General features: G+C 40.7%; 1 protein-coding gene across 1 annotated transcript in view; it reads right to left on the bottom strand.

Annotated features, from left to right (window-relative positions):
* Positions 1 to 6533: 6533 nt before the first annotated feature.
* The window catches only part of LOC141128932 (cytosolic phospholipase A2 gamma-like), a 93079-nt gene continuing 81715 nt past the window's right edge, over positions 6534 to 17897 (bottom strand). The window contains exons 14-17 of the mRNA XM_073616589.1: positions 15801 to 15896; positions 10932 to 11089; positions 9003 to 9171; positions 6534 to 6784 (exon numbers count right to left, since the gene is read on the bottom strand). Coding sequence (XP_073472690.1) covers positions 6600 to 6784; positions 9003 to 9171; positions 10932 to 11089; positions 15801 to 15896 — 608 coding nt within the window. The 3' untranslated portion in view covers positions 6534 to 6599. The remainder of the gene's footprint in view (positions 6785 to 9002; positions 9172 to 10931; positions 11090 to 15800; positions 15897 to 17897) is intronic.

The raw sequence follows: 17897 nt of genomic DNA, 5'->3' as shown, positions 1-17897 counted from the left end.
TAAGATAATTGATGTACGTGTATTTATTGAAGGGGGGTTGCTGTTTTTATATGTGGAAGGGTATACAGTCAATAAACAGGATCACGCTATGTGCACTTCTCTTTCTGCTTTTTGACTTATTATGAGCCCTGAAAATCCGTGACCCTTCATGAGTGATGTTAACAACAAGTTGCTGGCAAGGATTAATATTCTGAATGCTCTATTACTTCCCAATTCTGGTGAGTTTAATCCCCTAGGGGGAGAGTGATCGCACTGGGTGGAATTCGTAGTGATCGGTGGAAGGTGCATGCTGAGGAATGTTTTCATGATCACCTGATTAATATTTTTGAACTACACCCTGAACTTTACATCACAGTTCTTTACAAGGGACTTTCTCCTAAGGGACTTTCTTTTACAGGATTTTCCTATGCATGTGTTGTTGGCCGCATGTTTTAGTTGATAACTGCTCAACATTAGCGCTGTCTAGTGTGACAATTTAGTCTATTTATAGCTCATTTGTAACACAGTGTTCATATTTATGTATTTTGTTTGAGACGGCTGCTTCTTTCCCTGACTTCCTCTCTGCATAGCTGCAAAGTGGATTCTATTCATATATATGCATTTATGAACGTTCATGAGTATCTGCATAGTTGCAAAGTGATGTTTATTCATATATATGCATTTATGAATGTTCATTAGTATCTGTTTATACTTATCTGCATTTGGGATCAGCATAGTGACCTGGCGCTGAGTGGTGTTTCTGCAGGCCTGGTGAAACACCTTTAGTTTTATAAAGCAATTTATATGGTGGTGAATTCATCGCCGCTAATCCCCAGCTGACCCTTGCCAGAGTATGGAGACCAATTACGGTCTCGGAATTTAAGACCTTCCTGGGCCTATCCCTCCTCATGGGCAGACCTAAAAAGAGTGAGTTGAGGTCATATCGGTCCACTGACCCAATTCACCATATGCCCGTGTTCTCTGCCTCCATGCCCAGGACAAAACACGAGCAGACCTTGCTGTTCATGCATTTCAATGATAATGAACTCTGTAGTCCTAGGGGTGACCCTGAATTTGATCAGCTCTACAAAATTTGGCCCCTCACAAACCACTTCAACCAATGTTTTGCAGACTTGTTTACTCCCCATCAAGTTGTCTGCGTTGATGAGTCCCTGATTAAGTTTTCTGGCCGCTTGTTATTCAAACATTATCTTCCCAGCAAGCGTGCCAGATACGGGGTCAAAATGTATAAGCTCTGTGACAGGGCCACAGGCTATACATGTAGTTTTATGGTTTACGAGGGAAGAGATAGTTACAACTGCCCTGACTACATAGGGAGTGCGGAAAGATTGTGTGGGACTTGGCGTCACCCCTATTCGGAAAGGGGTACCACTTGTATGTGGACAACACGAGCATGCCACTTTTTAGTCACTTGTTTGATCATCAAATTAGCACATGTGGCAGTGCGATCTAATCGCCGGGGCTTACCCTAGCGGCTTGTAGATTCCGGTCTTAGGCTGGGGTAGAGAGCCTGCTTGAGATGTAATAACTTGCTCACTGTGAAGTGGAGGGATAATAAGGTTTTCTTTCTGTCCTCCCTTGATGCAGACACAGAGGTCCAAATTTCTACGTCGACTGTTGTTGTGGAGAAACCCCTCTGTGTCCATGAATATAACCTTAACATGGGAAGGGTGGACCTCAACGACCAGCTGTTGGCGCCGTACCCAATTGCTCATAAGGCCAGACGCTGGTACAAAAAAAAGTGTCTGTATATTTATTACAAGTGGCTCTGCTGAATACTTTCGTGTTATACAGAGCTTCAGGACAAACTGGATCCTTCCTTAAATTCCAGGAAGAGATCAGAGCCCTTCTGTTTCCAGACGGTGTGGTGGCCCAACTTCCCAGTCCAAATGCAGTAAGCCGGCTGCATGAGAGGCATTTTCCGCATGTCCTCTCTGGTACCCCTACCCAAAGAAACCCATAAAGAAGATGTCGTCTCTGTAGAAAGCACCCGCTTTTATTGTCCTGACCAACCTTGTCTTTGCATTGGTGATTGTTTTGAATGCTACCACACACTACTTGAGTATTAGCAGGAGGGTACAGCACCACACAGTCCTAGGCACACTAACACAGGGTCTCAAAAGATATGATGGCCATCACATTTTAAGAGACCCTAATCTGCAACATTCAGTTTACAGTTTTTATGAAAGTCGAAAAAAAAATTAAAAGAAACCCACAAACAAAAAATAAAAAATTTCAAAATATTTGTGGCTGTACTTTTCTTCTCTCTCTATTGTTCTCTTTATGTTCACACTCTACTGTCCGCTCACTATTGTTCTATATCCATCGTTCTGTTTTATTTTTACGATGTTTTATTGTATTTGCTTTGCAGGTATGGTAAGTTATACTGTAATGTTTATTTCATTGTTAACCATCATTTGCTTAGCAGGTACACCATTCAGCTGCAGCACAGGTTTATTTATTCTGACAGCAACAGCGTTTGCTCCCACGATAGATAAAGCCGTGACTCCAGTGCTGTTGGAAGCGATTTCACCACCACAGTAAAAAAAAAAAAGTGCATGTATGCCCATCATTAGAAGTGGGTGGATGAAGGACAGTATTCTAATGGTGGGCATACCCACCAATAAATCTTTTTTTCCCCCATTCAGCCCACAGGCTGCATGAAAAAAAAAAAACAAAAAAAAAGAAGAACATTACAATGTATGCCCAACAACGTATGTTGCTGAACTTTGAGTGGTTATAGCAGAATGATTCCTGCGGGTTTAGGCATCACCTTCCTTGGTATCATTCATTTCACCCAGCAGTCGGCTTTCATGTAAAAACAATCCTAGTGGTTAGCCTCTAGACTGCTTTTCTATGCAGTGGGAGGGAATGCCCCACCCCCCACCATCTTCCATGGCTTTCCTCGGGCTCTCCTGTCCCAACAGGGAACCCGAGTGTGCAGCCAGTGGTTCCGCCAGCTGATCAGAGACCAGAATGGCTCCAATCATCTCTATGGCCTAAGAAACCAGAAGCTACGAGCATTTCATGACTTGACTGGTTTTGCCAGATATAAACAGCACCATTGGGAAATTGGCAAAGCATTTTATCACACCGATCTTGGTGTGGTCAGATGCTTTGAGGGCAGAGGAGAGATCTAGGGTCTAATAGACCAATTTTTTTTTCTTACCTGTCACTACCTATTGCTATCATAGGGGATATTTACATTCCCTGAGATAAAAAAAAAAAAAAAAAAAAAAAAAAAGTACAAAAGGCAAACGCAAGCGTCGGTCTGGTGTCATATGTAAATAGCAATTGCACCATGCATGTGAGGTATCACCGTGAAGGTCAGATCGAGGGCAGTAATTTTTGCAGCAGACCTTCTCTGCAAGTCTAAAAAATGGTAACCTGTAAAGGCTTTTAAAAATGTATGTAGTTTGTCGCCGCTGCACATTTGTGCGCAATTTTAAAGCATGTCATGTTTGGTATCCATGTACTCTGCATAAGATCATATTTTTTATTTCAAACATTTGGGCAATATAGTGTGTTTTAGTGCATATAAAAACGAAAAAAACAAAAAAAGTGTGTTTTTTCAAAAAAATTGCATTTGAAAAATCACTGCGCAAATACTGTGTGAAAAAAAAATGCAACACCCACCATTTTAATCTGTAGGGCCTTTGCTTTAAAAAATATATAATGTTTGGGGGTTCAAAGTAATTTTCTTACAAAAAAATGTTTCATGTAAACAAAAAAAGTGTCAGAAAGGGCTTTGTCTTCAAGTGGTTAGAAGAGTTGGTGATGTGTGACATAAGCTTCTAAATGTTGTGCATAAAATTCCAGGACAGTTCAAAACCCTCCCAAATGATCCTTTTTGGAAAGTAGACACCCCAAGCTATTTGCTGAGAGGCATGTCGAGTCCATAGAATATTTTATATTTTATCACAAGTTTTGGGAAAATTACACTTTTTTTGCTGCACAAAGTTGTCACTAAATATTGTTCAAACATGGCATGGTTATATGTGGGATTACACCCCAACATACATTCAGCTGCTTCTCCTGAGTACGGGGATACCACATGTGTGGGACTTTTTGGGAGCCTAGCCACGTACGGGACCCCGAAAACCAATCACCGCCTCCAGGATTTCTAAGGGTGAAAATGTTTGATTTCACTTCTTACTACCCATCACCGTTTTGAAGGCCATAAAATGCCAAGATAGCACAACCCTCCCTCAAATGACATGTTGGAAAGTAGACACCCCAAGCTATTTGCTGAGAGGCATGTTGAGTCCATGGAATATTTTATATTTTGCCACAAGTTGCGGGAAAATTACACTTTTTTTTTTTCCACAAAGTTGTCACTAAGTGATATATTGTTCAAACATGGCATAGTTATATGTGGAATTACACCCCACAATACATTCCGTTGCTTCTCCCGAGTATGAGGATACCACATGTGGGACTTTTGGGGTGCCGTACGCAGCTAGGCTCCCAAAAATCCAATCACTGCCTTCAGGATTTCTAAAAGCCGTAAAATTTTGATTTTACTCCTTACTACCACCACCCCCCAAGGTATTTGCTAAGAGTCACGGTGAGTATTTTGCAGATCACATTTATTTTTGAAAATTAAGAAGGAAAAGAAAAATGTATTTTGTTTTTTTTCAAAACTTTGTGACAAAAAGTGAGATCTGCAAAATACTAAACATGCCTCTCAGCAGATAACTTGGGGTGACTACTTTCCAAAATGGGATAATTGGGGGAGGGGGTTGGGGAGTTGTGCTATCTTGGCATTTCATGGCCTCTGAAACCGATAGGCAGAGAGGAGTGAAATCAAAAATGTACACCCTTAGAAAGCCTTAAGGCTGTGATTGGTTCTCGGGGTCCCGTACGTGGTTAGACTGCCAAAAAGTCTCACACATGAGGTACTCAGGAGCAGCATCAGAAAGCATTTTGGGCTGTAATTCCACATATAACCATGGCATGTGTGAGCAATATATCATTTAGTGACAATTGAATTGACAATTTTGTCACAAGTGATTGAAAAATGACAAAATTATACACAATGGGCTCAACACGCCTCAGCAATTTCCTTGGGGTGTCTACTTTCCAAAATGGGGTCATTTGGGGGGGGGGGGGTTTGTACTGCCCTGCCATTTTAGCACCTCAAGAAATGATAGGTAGTCAAACTAAAAGCTGCGTAAATTCCAGAAAATGTACCCTATCGCAGAGGCAATCAAATACCATCAAAAGAAAGCTCTATTTGTGGGGAAAAAAAGGACACAAATTTAGTTTGAGTACAATATTGCATGACAGCAATTACCAGTTAAAGCAGCGCTGTGCCAAATTGTAAAAAGTGCTCTGGTCCTTGAGCTGCCAAATCCTCCTAAAATTAACATTTTCGTTTTTAAGCTGTGTGTCAAGCTCATAACACAAATACAGCCAAGGTTTTTTTTTTTTTTTTTTTTCTTTTTTTTTTTTTTCCATCTAGTCCCAAAAGATGCATTCTAGGGCACCAAAACTATTGGCACAGTTAAAGTTTTTGAGGCTGTTGCAAAACCCTTTCAGTTCAAACAAAAAAGGCATTCACAGCCAAACATTACTATAACAGCACTCACTCTCAATAGGAATTCCTATCCAGTTCACAAAGGCAAACACTGAATTTGATCAAAGGTGTACATTTTATTACCAGATAAAATGTGTGATTTTGAGATATAAAAAAATATGTTTAGATAACAAATATTGGAACCCTTTACCAAAGACTCTTTCGCAGTAAAAGATTAAAATAGGTGGATATGCATGATAACCCCCAACCACCAGAGTCAGAACCCAAGATGTCCATCTTACAATTACATACAGAAAATATATATTATAGTGGTAGTTGCTCACATTCAAACATTCATACAAACTTTGCAGATTTTTATTTATTTATTTTAGCTCTCATAGTCAATATCCTCATATTTTTAAAGGAGGATTCCATTGCTGAATCTCTTTGAGAATGCCTTTAGTTTAGCTTCAAAAACAGCGCTTGGAAAGTAAGGTAAAAGCTGCGGTTACAAGTGAGGTACACCAATACAGAAAAGAAATATAGAAAAACCGTGCTAAAACAGGATATTCAAAATGAATGAAAATATACAGTCTTATACAAAGGAATGTCCAACCATCACATGGTGAATAGCGTGAATATTCATATGTTAGGTGAAAATGCAAACAGAACAGATCTATGTGGTGAAATGCTTACCAGAAAGTAAGCCAAACAGGCGAGTGGCTTAAAACCCAGCCTGGGCCTTTAAGAAAAACGATCCCAATGGAACAGGATGGGTCACACTCGTACCGTGTATTCAGATCCGCGAAGGGATTACCCAAAAAAAAAAAAAAAAAAAAAAAAAAAAAAAAATTTAAAAAACAGCGCAATACTGACAAAAATGTGAAATCAAAAAAAAAAAAAAAAAAAGGAAAAATGTGCAACACTCAACAAAAACAAAATCATATATACTCAAACATCCAGTGATGAGAACACACATAGGATCGTTAAGTGAGTGACATGCAATAAGGTGTAGTTTAGGTTAACAGTCCTCTATAAACATTTGAGCCAAGTTTCCGGCATTTTCATTCGTCCTTGCCCGTTAAGTCTGTGACATCTCCCTCTTGTTACTCCTCCAAACACATTGTTGTATTTTGACTTTGATCTGGTCCAGGTTGCTCTCCACATTTTTCTTTGCAATGTCTAGCAATTCATTCATCATAGAGCTGTCATAGTGATGAACACGTGTGGCATACTTCTTGCTTAGGGTCCCTATTTTTTCAGCATCTGAAAGAAACATGTGCATCAATTTGTAATATAAAAAAAAAAAAAAAAAAAAAAAAAAAAAAAAAAAACCACCTGTCTGGAGCTACTCTGTTACTTTGTTTGCATTAATAAGCATGATTAACCACTGTTCAGTCTCATTTGTAAAACTACCTATGCTTTACTTACAACTTCTTTCTCAGTTCTGGATTCATTTACTCCAGTCGGAACATCCGACATGCTGTAACAACTGCATTTTCCTCTTTATTAAAATTTTCAGTAAAATTAACAAAGTATTATTGAAATAAAAAAAAAAAAAAACCCACACAACACCGAATCAATGAGATTTTTATAAAATTACTTCTCCGGTATCTTTCAAACAGGCCTGCGTGTAGTTTGACTTTTTTTACAAAATATTTATAGTTTATTCTCAAATCAAAAATGTCTGTGCTTTAGTTCAGGTCAAAAGACAACAAAAATTGTTATGTTGCACTAGTAACCATGATGGCAATGCGTTTCAGGAGCATGCCCTCCTTTTATCAAGACTTGAAAAAGGGGGCTATGCCCAGAAACACGTTGTCATGGTTTCCTATAAGACCCCAAGCTGTTCTCTGTGGCGGCCGGCAGCTTTTTGTTTGTTCCGTCGTAGCCACATGCTAGCTGCAAGCTGCGTATGCGCTCTGATTGAGCTTAAGCCGGTCATACATCTCCTGCCCATGTACAGAGGAGACCATTCTGTGCACTCGGTTATCCAGATGGAGAGCCTGCAGTGACAGGTATGGGAGTGCAGGCTGTTCTATCCTGGATTGTTGTTGATGACTGGCACGTGGAATGCCAACTTGTACACAAAAGGACTTCCATACTTCAAAAATGTATAACTTCCGAATAGAGCCCAGGTAAAATCCTCCTGTATTTTTTTCCTGTTTCTTTCTACTCACAGAGGGCTCAGGCAGTGTTGGGGTGAGTGACACGTCATACCCTTACTATCCTCAGATACACACAGCAGCTGGCAGTTCACCTCTTTTGCAGCAGAGTAGGGAGGAAGACCATGGCAGCACCCTATACCCAGTACCAGCAATAAAAAAAAAAAAAAAAAATCACCCCTAGTGTTTTGGCACACCATGTTCCACCTCTGATAGCCTCCACAGAAAGGTCTGGAAATTGTTCTCGATTCACAGGAAAGGTGGCATAGACCCTTGTATGACAGCATAGGGGCACCAATGTCTAAGGTAGCAAAGCCCAGATTTAGGGATGGAATCTTAAGGGCCAAGTGGGTACCCCATTATGAAAGCAGCAATTTCAGCCCTGGCTGCCTGTGTTGACCCTGGGGACTGATATCAGGGAGAGAACCTGGGTGTCACAATCTCAAGATCTGAGCAGAGAGAGACCTCAAATGTAGCTTCAGATATCTGAGTGATGAAAATTTTTTCTAACAATTTACGGTCATGGAACTGGAGGGGGGGGGGGGTCTTGTCAGTTAAAGGTGCTGCTACCTGGTGCCTGTCTACTTACTGGAGTTCATAAAAGATTTTAACAAGTAAAACCATTAAGGTTGGATCACGTGGAAGTGTTAAAAGGAAGGTCTCCCCCCTCCTCTCATAGGACCATACCTACACCAATGAATGCATCCTGGCTGGTGAAAATCTTATGTTGGACAGCCAGTGTCTGCACAATAAAATTTTGTAGACTTGAATGTGACTTACCTGTAGAGCAAGAACAGGGTCCCATTCAAGTTCATTAGTAAGTGCTGACAGCCCAATATAACATTTTTTCTGGTTGAGATGCAGACATCAATAGTAGTGGCAACCATTGGAGTAGGCAAGTACAGATCTACGGGGGGGGGAATCTAGCTATGTGTGTGGGGAGGGGTTACATTTTCTACTAGCCTGATTGGAGAGGCCACTGCCCCAATCGGGGAATGCTTTGCATTCATTGCAAGAATGCCTCTGAAATGGTGAATGTGCCAAGTGGCCAATCTTGATTTCACAATGCAAAGGGCGGCCTCTCGGCACAGGGCCCAGAAGCTAGTGGCAACATAATAGCAGCGGTGTCTACTACAGTGGCTTCCAGTTTCTAGGAGGGACCCCACAGGTATACAGATTTACATTGGTCCAAGCTGGAACTAAGTAGGAATATCCATACCTGGAATGCAGCCTATAGCACCCACCAAGCTCATAATACAGAGAGTGAGACAACTCAACGAACACACAAGACGCATTACGGGACTTCTCTGTAAACTCACCTCCACAAGTCTGGGTGTTGAAGAGAGGAAAGTGCATCACATCGGGCGTCTCATTTCCATCTCCGAAGATGTAGCAGCTTTTAGTTGGAGGGCACTCATAACTTTCTTCAGTGTTCTTTGGGAAAGGAATCCAGTGAGCCTTGCAGTATTCGGCTGTTTTTTTCACCGTCTAGTTAAAGAGAAAAAAAAATAAAAAATATATGTTAAAAGTGTGCCCATTGTTCTCCAATAGTGAGAATAGAACAAGCCCGGGTTCAGTTTGTTAACGTTAATCAAATCATGCTCACGATTCAGTAAACCCCAAATTTTGAGATGAATCATATTGATCTCCTATTGATTGGCCATCAGCTCTGACCAGATGTTAAAATTGGTTTCAAGGATGCCCACAGTAAAGTTCTGCTGTGGCACAGTGTATTTGAATGTCATTTAACCACTTGCTGATAGCATGACGACATCGTACGGCGGCAGAGTGGCCCTCCAGGGCCGGATCACCTACCTAGTATGTGATCCATCAGTTCTGGGTAGAGGGGCACGCTCATACTGGCTGCGATTAGGAACAGCACAATCTGATCATCGGGTGCTGGGGCCAATGGATGTCTGCCGGCATCCGCTAATCGGCAAGGAGAAGCACAGGGCGGAGCGCTGCCTATGTAAACAGTGCCGAGCTCCGTCCTGTCAGCAGGGATGTGATGGATTTCATTTCCCTGCAAAGCACATCCCTTAGTGAAAGCAGCATATTGTACACAAACACTGGATAGGCACACATTTAACCCTTTGATCGCCCAGAGGTTTAACCCCTTCCCAGCAGTGTCATTAGTATACGGTTTTAGTGTCACTGATCCCCACAAAGTGTCAGATTGTCCACTGCAATATCCTAGTCTCGCTATAAGTCGTTGGATCACCGCCATTACTAGTTAAAAAAAAAAAAAAAAAAAAAAAACACCACACACACTATATACTGTATCGCATAGTTTGTAGATGCTAGAACGTAAACCAATATATGCAAATTTTTTTTTTTTTTACCAAAAATATATAACTGAATACATATTGACTTAAATTTATGAAGAAATGTGATTTTTTATTGGATGTTTTATAACAAATTAAATAATTGTTTTTCCAAATTTTTGGTAATTTTTCGTTCTATTAGCGCAAAAATAAAAAAACCCAGTGGTGATCTAATACCACCAAAAGAAAGCTCTATTTGTGGGAAAAAGTATATGAAATTATATTTGGGTACAGCGTTACACGGCCGCGCAATTGTCAGTTAAAGTAATGCAGTGCTGTATCGCAAAACATGGACTGGGCATGAAAGGGAGGGGGGTAAACCTTCCGGAGGGTAAGTGATTAAAGAAAAAAAAAAAAAAAAAAAAAAAAAAAAAAAAAAAAAAAAAAGATTTGAGCTCTTTTTAATAGGTCGCTGCACTTTTCAATAAGCCAACAATGAAATTTCATTTCCTGAAAATTTTACTTTTTTTCCTTTGTAATGTGCGGAAAGTGCTGCAGCAGCTCTGACCTTTTACAGAGACAGACCCCTTCATTAGGCAGGATTAGGATACCCTTCCAGGCATGTTATGTAAAGAAAATTACACATTTTAAAGTCTAACTTTAAGCATAAAAAAAAAACAAAATAACTGAATGGATTTTTTAAAAATAGTTTTTGCATTGGTACATGAAACATGTGCCCACCGCCCAATACTAGTTATGTGACACTCCCTTGCCCATTAACCCATAAAATTGGCACTTTTAGCTTTGCTCCCATCGATTTCAGTGGGGTTTGGGTTCGGCATTCAAATGTCTTTGAAGTTCTCTGAACACTTGAACCAAACCCAGGGCAGCTCAGCACTAATCATTTCATGACTTGTGTTTTTTTTCAAATCAGTTCTATATCTGATGTTGGTGAGTTGCAGCAAATGACTGAAATGTTGTTACCTCGAATGGATCTCCTTGACTGAAGTCAAAAGACAAAATCAGATCTACTTTGCGATAAGGAGGTAACACCAACGGGTACGGAGCATTGATTTCCAATCCAGCATCCACCAGACTGATTTGCTTTTTACGAAAGAGGGGGCAGTTTTCTGGGATTTTAGCTGGGAAATAAATCAAAGAAAATATTAACCCGCAAAATAAAAAAAAAAAAACAAAAAAAAAAAAAAAGTCAAAAACTTTGTGAGCATGCTGTTAATTTAGACACACACACACACACACACACACACACACACACACTTTCAGAAAAAAAAATATTTGAAATTTATTTTAGAGTACATTCAGAGGTCTGTCCATTTTTTGTTAACTGGCAATGAATTTGTCACTTTCTAGAGCAAGGATGGAAAAAAAATAAATTGCAGAGTCACCCAAATATGCATACCAGACCCTTTGAGTCTGGTATGGATTTTAAGGGGTACCTTGTGCCAAAACAAAAAAAATTAAAGGAGAGAATGACAACCTCAGCTTGGGCTCCCACAAGGCCAACCATGCAGCCTGGCTTTTTAGTGAAGCAGGGGAACAAGTGTGTGCCCCTCCTGCATACCAGGCCATCTCCCCCCACCCTAAAAAAGGCCCTCATTTGAAAATCCATCAATCACTATGCCTGCCAAATTACCAAAATTAACATGGTGCACCAAGACAAATCCTGATGGTACCATTTGCCAAATGACACCAACCCAAGCTCTCAGCTATATAAAGGAACACTCAGGGATAGTGGTGGCATTGGCTATATTTGGGCAATTATATCACAGCTATCCCCATCCCTTTACTTACATGGTCGGAAATTCCTGGCCATGCAAGTCAATGGTGCCCATGGTGACATCAGCTGTTGCTAGGAATGCTTCCTTAGCAACCATTGACAGTCAAACTGTAAAATATGCAATTGGTAGAAATATTTCTATAAAACGATGATCAGCTTTTGCCAAACTGTTGGCCAATGGGTAAATGTTTAGGTGTTTATCAATCACTGAAAAGCCCATTTGGTCCGACCTGTTGGTTCATCCCTAGTCTCTAGATATGATGAGTGGGCAGGACAGGATCCCGACAATGTGATCACAGTAACAGCCAATTACAGTGCTGAGGTTATCAAGACGTTCATCTGGCCCTCCCCTTGACTTAAGACCTAGTTAGTTAAAGGACAGGGTGGGTAGGAAGGTGTAAACAATGTAATGTTCTGGAGGTGCAATAACTCCCCTTATTTTCCTGGAAAATGTCTCGATAATACTTTTTCCCGAAGCCAACATGGCAGCATACATATTATTGCGCACCACCCTTATCGCCTCCCACAGGACTGGTATAAATCTATAAAAAAGACCCACCACATTCTTTTTTGTCCTCAAGGTCTACATCTTCAGACCATTATACTTGTCAGAATGAGTCTAGTCCCTTACCTGCCAATGATAGACGGTGTCCACCTGGGTTCAGCCTCTTCCATGAAGAGTCGCACATCTTAGGTTGCTAAATGTACCAACATAGGAGCCCCTTCTGGTGGCGTTTTGGGGCTGATGAGTTTTTTTCAACTAAAAATGCTATGCCTCAGGTAGCGCTCCTCGTGGTCATGATTTGGTGTTAAGAGCGGTCTACATTTTTCTTTCCCTGTTAATTTTTCCTTTTTTCCCCCCCACACATAATTTCTTTACATTCCTTAAAGTGCTTGTAAAGGTTCAGTTTAAAAAAAAAAAAAAAAAAAAAACACACAACAAATGTCATACTTGCCTCCACTGTGCAGTTGGTTTTGCACAGAGTGGCGCTGATCCTCTTCTGGGGTCCCTCAGCTGCGCTCCCGGCTTCTCCAGTGGACACCCATGCAGGTATGCTCCCCTGTCCTGCTTCTATTCACACAAAAAGTAGGACTCGGCCCCGCCCTCCGTGTCATTGGATTTGGATAGATTGATAGCAGCACAGCCATTGGCTCCTGCTGCTGTCAATCAGGACACGAGACACCGTCTGGAGCTGGTGTTCTCGTTCCAGTCATGGGAATTACGGGGCTTGGGTAAGTATGAGGGCTCTGCTGCAGAACATGCAGTTTTTCACCTTAATGCATAGAATGCATTAAGGTGAAAAGCTGAGGGTTCACAGCCCCTTTAAGGCTTCCTATTATCTAAGATGATTATTTTTAATCTCTGATGATGGGCATATGCACGCTTGCTAATGTAATGGACTGTTTGGTGCGCTGTAGCATCTGGGAAAGATTTGCACATGTGCAGTACCCAGGGATCATCTGGCTTCTGTCTTGGAAGTAGTTGCTGATGATTCATACCATGTTTAGTGCATGAATTCCCTTCAGCTGCCTTCTAAGTATGAGAAAAGATGCCCTGAAGGAGAGTAGTAACTCTCGAGGATATATTTATTTCATGCATCCTTGGCAGGGGGTCTCTTGGGTAGGAGGATTTGGTTCTATTGGGTTCTTGCATTTTTCCTGTTTCCTAGTATTTTTTTTTGGAACTCTATACTTCTTGCTCTTAGCAAACAGGTTTATAGCCTTTGCAGAGGGAAGGAACTTCAGTCCACTAAACTCAGAATTTGCTCAGTTAATATCCTTTCTGCAAATGAGAGCAGAGTTGGGTTTTTATCTCAATTCTTTGAAGGTGCAGGTTTCCATCATCCAGCCCTTACTAAAAGATGGGCATGCAATCTGCTAGTTGAATGATTTATGAAGACCGTCCTTAACCTGCGCCCTTCAAGATGAACAGTGCCTCCCCAATGGAATTTCACACTGGTGCTGAAGTTCCTGTTACATGCTCCGTTTGCTTTAACAGAAGATATTTTTTTAAGGGGCATTACTATTAAAAAAGTTTTTTTTTTAGTCGACATCACTTTGGGAGGTAGGGTCTCAAAGTTACAAGAACTTGGGGCAATGGCGCTACGCATTCTATTCTTTCCAGATGGTGGTGCTCAATCCTCTACAACAACAGGTGTCTTAATGCTTTCTCCTAATTATTGGAAGCTATGGCAGAACCAATTTGACACAGAGCCTTCTCTGCATGGGCTTGGTGTGTCTAGGGTTCTAAAAATCTACCTGCAAACCAAATCCTCTTCTAGTGTTTCAGAAACTCTGTTTTGCCATTTTGCAGGTTTAAAAAAGGAAAGGAAGCCCCACCAAGGACTTTATCACCCTGGTTTGTCATCCAGAAAGCAAATATAGTGGCTGGGCATGAGCCTCATTCAACCAGATCCATCTTGAAATTCTGCATAGTGCAGGCAAGGGTGTCCATGTCTATGCAGGGTGACAAATTGGTCATTGTAGCACACCTTTCCAAAGCAGTTAGGGTGGATCCAGAGGCTCTCACAGAGGTAGACTTCAGCCGGAAGATCATACGGACTTCTGTGTCCAATGTTAAAAAAAAAAAAAAAAAAGTATCATTGAACATATTCCTTCTCCCTCTTCAGCTCCTTATCAAATGTATACTGCAATGTTGGTACCAGGAAAATGAATGCTTACCATAATTTTCCTTTCCTGGCACCAATCCATGGCAGCATACAAACCCTCCCATAAATCTTGTTATTCCAGGGAACATGGTGGGTCGTCTTTTTATAGACTTGTTCTGCTCCTGTGGGTGGAGATAGGGGCAGACCTTTTATATGTATGAAAGGTCCATGGACTAACGCCAAGAAAGGAAATTTACAGCAAGTATTTAATACACTTTTCCATTTTGTTTGTTTTGGGTAGAGAAGGGTTTTCTCTTGCCGGTTGTGTCTCTTAATTTTCCGTTTTAGAGAGACAACAGTAAGTCAAGAAAAATTACCTTCTAGGCCACTGTGCCCATTGGCAAATGTCCCCTTCTGTGTTGGGGACAACTATAAAATTTTGGGATTTTGATCACTTCCTCTTCTAGCAAGAATGGTTGACAGAATAGCAAGTGAATCTCCCCAGTGATTACACAGATGTCAATAAAAACCTAAGCAGTATGAATACATCCTTACTCTTTCCCCAGCTAGAGAGAACATTTGGGCTAAAAAGTATGAAAGCATTCAAAGTGACTGTCAGCCATCAAATTTCTGTAATAGACAATTTCATAGATGTTGGCAGGTTATTCTTTTATTACAGGTTTTTATTATAGCGCTGACACCTTACACAGCAACTTTTCATATAGTACAAGCACATCAGCCCCCTCCATCAAGGAGCTTTCAATCCAAGACCTCTAACTCACACTATGGCCCATTTAGACAGGAGCCAATTAATCTGCCAGTGTGTTTTTGGAGTGTGAGGAAACCAACAGGGAGAACATGCAAACTTCATGCAGTTAGTGCCATTGTTGGGATTCAAACCAACAACACTGTGCTGATCTTAGCCACTGTGTTTATACCTAGCCACTATGCTGTCCTCTGACCTTGCTGCAGTTGGATACTGAAAGGTTGGGGGGGGGGTGGGTATATACCATATAGAATTATATCTGGTTATCAGTCCAAGTAATAACAAAATGCTGATTAAGGCTGGCCAGACATGGTTGGAATCTTGGACGGTGCAGCAGGAACCGGACGAGATTCCAAACGTTAATGGGCAGGCTGAATGTACCAAATTGACCGACCAACCAACTTTGGTACAACTGGGCTAGCCTGCCAGATTCTCTTACGATTATTGCTAGCAGCTGCTTTAATTGTTAGCAACAACCGTCTTCTCCCAATGTGGCTTCCCCGCCCGCACCAGGAGAAGAATAGTTCTGCAGAAGGGATTCCTGTTGTCAGCAGCATTTCTGATGGGGGAATCATGCAAAATTTCTTTCCTGCAAACCGTGGTTGCAGGAAAGAAATTTGCACCATGTATGGCCAGCCTTTGAGAACGTTTCTTTGTTGCAATGTCATACATATGCTCACCTTTGCATTTGTAGAGGAAATTGTTTGTCGTTCCCCATTTCCACTCCGCAAAGCAAGATGTGAGGTTCTTCACCACTTTGCCATGATTATAGACTTCTAGAGAAGAGAAATATGTTTTTTTTTTTCCTGGAAGCAACCCGTGACCAGGCAAGACTAAACGTGTATGGTATTAACTTTGTGCAAATGACACATGCTCCACATGTATATGTATCCCTCAAATACTTTACTGGGTAACGCCATCTTTCCCCACATTTGTAAAATGGAGAGAATGTCCAATATTTAATGAAAAATGGAAAAATAGTGCATGTACTTTAATCTTAAAGTATTGGTGTTGATAAATATAATCTGATTACCAGGCAGGAGGCATTTACACCCCAGAGATGCCCCCAGTCTCATTGGTTTGTAATGTAACAAAAATAGAAATTGAAGGGTCACATCACTGCCAAGAGGTCCAGGTAGACTTTTATTGACTAAAGTCCTGAGTGACAATCCAAAGAGTAGCCAATGCATTTTGGAGGTCCAAAAAATGCCATAAGGGACATTTCCATATCAATTCAATATCCCCTCTTCAGGCATTTCAGGGGCCAAAAAAAGATTTTCTGCTGCATTATCAATGGTTTAACCTGGCCCCCTGAAAATGTTCCAAACAGTAAATCACAGATCTATTTTGTATCAGCTTAGAGTCCAAACTCCTAAGCCCCAATTAAGGGGGATGCATTTGTCCCCTGAATTGCATTGGATTTGTTCTGCTATCAATTGCAACATTAAATACATCAGACTCTTGGACTTGATGTATTTCCATTTTAACACACAATTTTGAAGTTTGGCTTGGTGAGTCAATGGTGTTCTGGTATATTACAGACTTAATCATACATTCTAGGAGGAATACAGCTGGGGGAGTCAATGGCGGAGAAGAACCTGAGTGTTCTGGTAGATCAAACTTAATAGCATGCAATGCCAGGCTGCAGTTTCAAAAACTAGCAAAATCCTCTTGTTTAAAAAAGGTATAGACTGGAAAGAGCGCGCCAGACATCTGTACAAATCATTAGCAAGACCTCAATTGGAATATGACATTTAGTTTTGGGATATAAGAGAACTGGAGAAAGTGCAAAGAGCAACCAAACTGATAAGAGGTATGGAGGAGAGATTTGGGGAACTGAATTTATTCTCTCTCTCAAGAAGGAGGTTAAGATCACCATGTATAAATACATAAGGGGAATATGATCTCCATGTATAAATACATAAGGGGGAATATGATCTCCATGTATAAATACATAAGGGGGGAATAGGATCTCCATCTATAAATACATAAGGGGGGATAGGATCTCCATCTATAAATACATAAGGGGGTATATGATCTCCATGTATAAATACATAAGGGGAATATGATCTCCATGTATAAATACATAAGGGGGAATATGATCTCCATGTATAAATACATAAGGGGAATATGATCTCCATGTATAAATACATAAGGGGGAATATGATCTCCATCTATAAATACATAAGGGGGGATAGGATCTCCATCTATAAATACATAAGGGGGGATAGGATCTCCATCTATAAATACATAAGGGGGGATAGGATCTCCATCTATAAATACATAAGGGGGGATAGGATCTCCATCTATAAATACATAAGGGGGGATAGGATCTCCATCTATAAATACATAAGGGGGGATAGGATCTCCATCTATAAATACATAAGGGGGGATAGGATCTCCATCTATAAATACATAAGGGGGGATAGGATCTCCATGTATAAATACATAAGGGGGGATAGGATCTCCATCTATAAATACATAAGGGGGGATAGGATCTCCATGTATAAATACATAAGGGGGGATAGGATCTCCATGTATAAATACATAAGGGGGGATAGGATCGCCATCTATAAATACATAAGGGGGGATAGGATCTCCATCTATAAATACATAAGGGGGGATATGATCTCCATGTATAAATACATAAGGGGGATATGATCTCCATCTATAAATACATAAGGGGGGATATGATCTCCATGAATAAATACATAAGGGGGACATGATCACCATGAATATAAACTCCATTTCGATTTTTCTCACTCCTTTTAGATTGG

The sequence above is a fragment of the Aquarana catesbeiana genome, linkage group LG01, assembly GCF_042186555.1.
Source record: "Aquarana catesbeiana isolate 2022-GZ linkage group LG01, ASM4218655v1, whole genome shotgun sequence".
In the NCBI taxonomy this organism is placed as follows: domain Eukaryota; kingdom Metazoa; phylum Chordata; class Amphibia; order Anura; family Ranidae; genus Aquarana; species Aquarana catesbeiana.
This window is presented reverse-complemented; position numbering and strand designations above follow the sequence as displayed.